Source organism: Alligator sinensis, unplaced genomic scaffold (genome assembly GCF_000455745.1).
Source record: "Alligator sinensis unplaced genomic scaffold, ASM45574v1 scaffold752_1, whole genome shotgun sequence".
Classification (NCBI taxonomy): domain Eukaryota; kingdom Metazoa; phylum Chordata; order Crocodylia; family Alligatoridae; genus Alligator; species Alligator sinensis.
In genome coordinates this window covers 83,681-87,336 of record NW_005842000.1, presented here as the reverse complement: position 1 = coordinate 87,336, position 3,656 = coordinate 83,681, and the positions used below count along the sequence as shown (strand labels likewise).

General features: G+C 49.1%; 1 protein-coding gene across 1 annotated transcript in view; it reads right to left on the bottom strand.

Moving 5' to 3' along the window:
* Positions 1-3,655, bottom strand: part of NTSR1 (neurotensin receptor 1) — a gene marked incomplete at its 5' end in the record, with an annotated part of 92,097 nt that extends 88,442 nt beyond the window's left edge. Inside the window, one exon of the mRNA XM_025201722.1 lies at positions 3,008-3,655. Within this exon, the coding sequence (XP_025057507.1) occupies positions 3,008-3,655 (648 nt within the window). The remainder of the gene's footprint in view (positions 1-3,007) is intronic.
* Position 3,656: the final 1 nt, after the last annotated feature.

The window sequence follows — 3,656 nt, the reverse complement described above, 5'->3', positions numbered from 1 at the left end:
TCCCTAAATCTTCAAGCTTCATACGGTTGTAAGGGACCTGAAGGGCTATGCAGTCCCACTCCCTTTACAGAAGGGAGATTTTAACGGAGTCAAGCCAAGCATTTACCTTGGGAAACCTTGGGAAAAGGCATGCTTTTTTAGTCGGGGAACCGAAGCATTACCCTGCGACTCTGCCCAATCAAAGCTGTTCAGCAGAGAACCGGCTGCGTTCGGAGTATGAAATATTTACAATCCTTGCCTGAAAGCAAGTTGCAAAACAAGAACTATTTACAAGAGACATCTGACTGAACAAATTCAAGGCACTCAGGGCCTGCTTGCAGATGGTTTGCAAACAGGAAAAGGAATTAAATACGTTGAATCAACAATTCATTAGAAATGATTTACCAGCTTTATCAAGTGCATCATCATTTATCCCCAGTTACAGCGAGAAACACGGAGGTGAAGTGTTCAAAGAGTGAACCCATTCCAAAATTGGAGGACTCACAAGTTTCAATTTGCAAGCGTCTTGCTTTGAAGACTGGTGTGTGCTCCCTCCCTTCCATTCTGGATAATTTATGGCTTATGATGGGAGGATGTAGAGCCACCTGTTCACATTTTTGCCAGTTAACTTGATCTAGACCCTTCCAACCTGACTCTCAGTATTTCTTCTTATTCAGTCCTTGGCTTTTCCTGTGCAGAAACTAGCTTCGTGTTGTGAAGAACTGGGTACATCACACTAAATCCTTACGTGGGCAAATCAACATTGAAGCAGAAGTCTCCATAAATGAGTCAACAAATCTCAAACTCCCTGCAGGTTTCCATCCTGATGGATTAAGCCCTTTCACTTTTTCAAGCAGCACAGGAAGGAATTACAAAAACATGAGAGAGTATAGGTTTCTCTACACTGAGACAGTCCGAGCACCCACGATGATATATCACCTATTCTGCAATAAATTAACCTCCCTGCACTCCATATCGGGAACCACATAATACTAATATTACATAAGAAATACACTGAGCAATGATAATCAAGGTTGCTCAGAATTGTGTTTAATCTGTAATCTCCGAGGCTGTGTATGAAGAAATAAATCCATCTCCTCAGCCCCACATTGTTGCTATCGAACAGCATTTTAATCCTAAATGGAAGAAGATTGGCAATAAGTAGTAATTAAAAAAAATTACCTATACTTCATCCCTTTAGTCTCATATAAGAAAAGCTTGCCTCTCAGACATGAGAGACTTTGGGTAAGTATGCCAGGCTGAACTGGACACCAAATGTTCACAAACTAACCCAAAAATGGACTACTCAATCGGAAGATGGAGTTGTGATATTAAAGCCCACCTCGATGCTATTTAGGTACCCATTTAGACATTCATGGAGCATTAGGTGCCTACATTGCAATGATTTCTTATTCCCCACAGTTATTCATTTAGATCTTGATTTGAGCAGTATTTTTTAAACTGGGAAAGAAGTGCCTAAAAATGCTTCAGGATTTGGGTCCAAGCTGTCTTTGGAGGAAACCATTCCAATTTCCTTCCATTCAGCAGAGCACAATTCCCTCTGAACAGTCGAGCCCAGGAGGCACGTCAAAAGCTTTCTGTATACATGCAGTTTTAAACTTTTACACTCTAACTGGGTAGAGATTAATCCATCTGAAAATCACATCTGAAAGCAAAGACCCTGAAATGCTGTCACATCTAAGCCTAGCAACAAAAGGGCTAAAGTAGGTTGATTTTTCACTCTCTCTCTCTCTCTCTTCCAGTTCACTTCATCATATTTATTTTGAAGCATGATGTGCCAATAAATAAAATATCCTGAAAAAGAGTCAGAAAACCGCCTAAAAGTAAGCTCACAGGGAAAGGTGTGCAAAGGAAACAGGGCACTTACTGAGCTGTGTTATCCTCCATCCACTCCGCACTCTGCGTAGTAGATCAGATCAGTGGCATGTGTGTAAATCAGCACAGCTGTTCTGAAGTCAAAGAGGTTAAGCTATTTATGCCAACCGAGGATGTGGCCCAATCCATAGGCATTTGTGCCAAAATAGCAGCTCTTTGCCTCAAAGGTGGAGTTCACTCTTAATATTTCTACTGTCACAGGAGCCACGGCACTTAGTGAAATTATGGGTCTGGCTACCCCACAGAGAGCAGATCTGATGACAGGGACACCCGAATGCAGTTTGAAGACGGGGAGGAAGGAAATCTATTTGCTTTCCTTGATACCTCAACATTTTCCAGACAAGACTATGCAGACCTCGGTTAAGTCACAGGGAAAGGGCAGCAGGGAATTGATGCCAGGGACTCACTGCGAACCATAGAAAATGAAGGGTGGAAGGGACCTCCGGAGGTCATCTAGTCCAGCGTTTCTCAACCCATGCGTCGTAACCCAAGAATATATACAAGGGTCACAAACAAACTTTAAAAAACTGATCAACAAACTTTAGAACAGATTCTTCCTGAAAGGAGAAAAATGTGGGAAACGGTGGCTTTTCCCTTGCAGGCTGGCAGAGCTCCAGGTTGCAAGGGGTGGCTTGGGTCCCCCTCATCCCCCACACGCTGGGGAGCTGGGGGCCGGGGGTCGGCACTGGGTTGGACCTTGCCATCGATGTTTACAAATGGGAAAAATAGGTTGGAAACCACGGACTCAAAGCAGCACCATCCCCAGCTACAGCATCCCAGCTGAGCCTCTCTGCAGTACCACTCACAGCATCCAATGCCAACTAAGCCTCTGGCTCCAGCTAGACAGTGCCCAGCACGGGGCAGGATCTGCCCCGGGGGCTCCCCCAGGATTGATTGGTGCTTCGGGGGCTGCGGGATACCTGGCTTGGTCATATCCTGGGTTACTCCCGAGCTGGACAGAGGGGAGAGGTCCCGCAGTGCAGGACCTGCATCTGTGCACAGACGTGGGTCTCAATCAGCAAAGGGAGCAGCCAAGCGAGCGATGCTCTCCCCACCCCAGATTGCACCCTGCCTCCCCCCGGGGAAAGTCTCGGCCAAGTTGTGCCGGGGGTTCAGCCCTGCCCATCCTCACCTGGATGACGGTCTTGAGCGTGGAGGCGGCCACGATGGTGGTGCAGATGAGCGTGTCCGGGTCCTGGCCGCGGCCGTAGATCTCTCCCATGGTGAAGATCATGGGGATGGCCAGGAGGAAGGAGGCCAGCCAGATGCAGCTGATGAACTTCTTGGTGCGGCTACGGGACATGATGCTCTTGGCCTTGAAGGGGTGGCAGATGGCCATGTAGCGCTCCACGCTGAGGCTGGCGATGTTGAGGGCCGTGGCGTAGGTGCAGGCGTCCCGCAAGAAGTAGTAGCCCTTGCAGACGGCGGCGCCGAAGGCCCAGGGGTGGTGCACCCAGATGAAGTTGTACAGCTCGATGGGCAGGCAGAGCAGGAAGATGAGCAGGTCGGACAGGGCCAGGCTGGCCAGGTGGTAGTGCACCGTGCTCTGCAGGTTCTGCAGCGACTTCTTGCGCGCCAGCGTGTAGGCGGTGATGGAGTTGCCCACGGTGCCCACGAGGAAGAGCAGCAGGTAGATGACGGTCACCATCACCTTGGAGTACATGTCGGTGTTCACGTCCAGGTCCTCCTCGTCCGGGCCCTGCGCGAACGGCGCCGAGGCGTTGGACCCGTTGCCCGCGGGCTCCGGGGGATGCTGCTGCCCCGCCGCGCTGCCGTTCAGC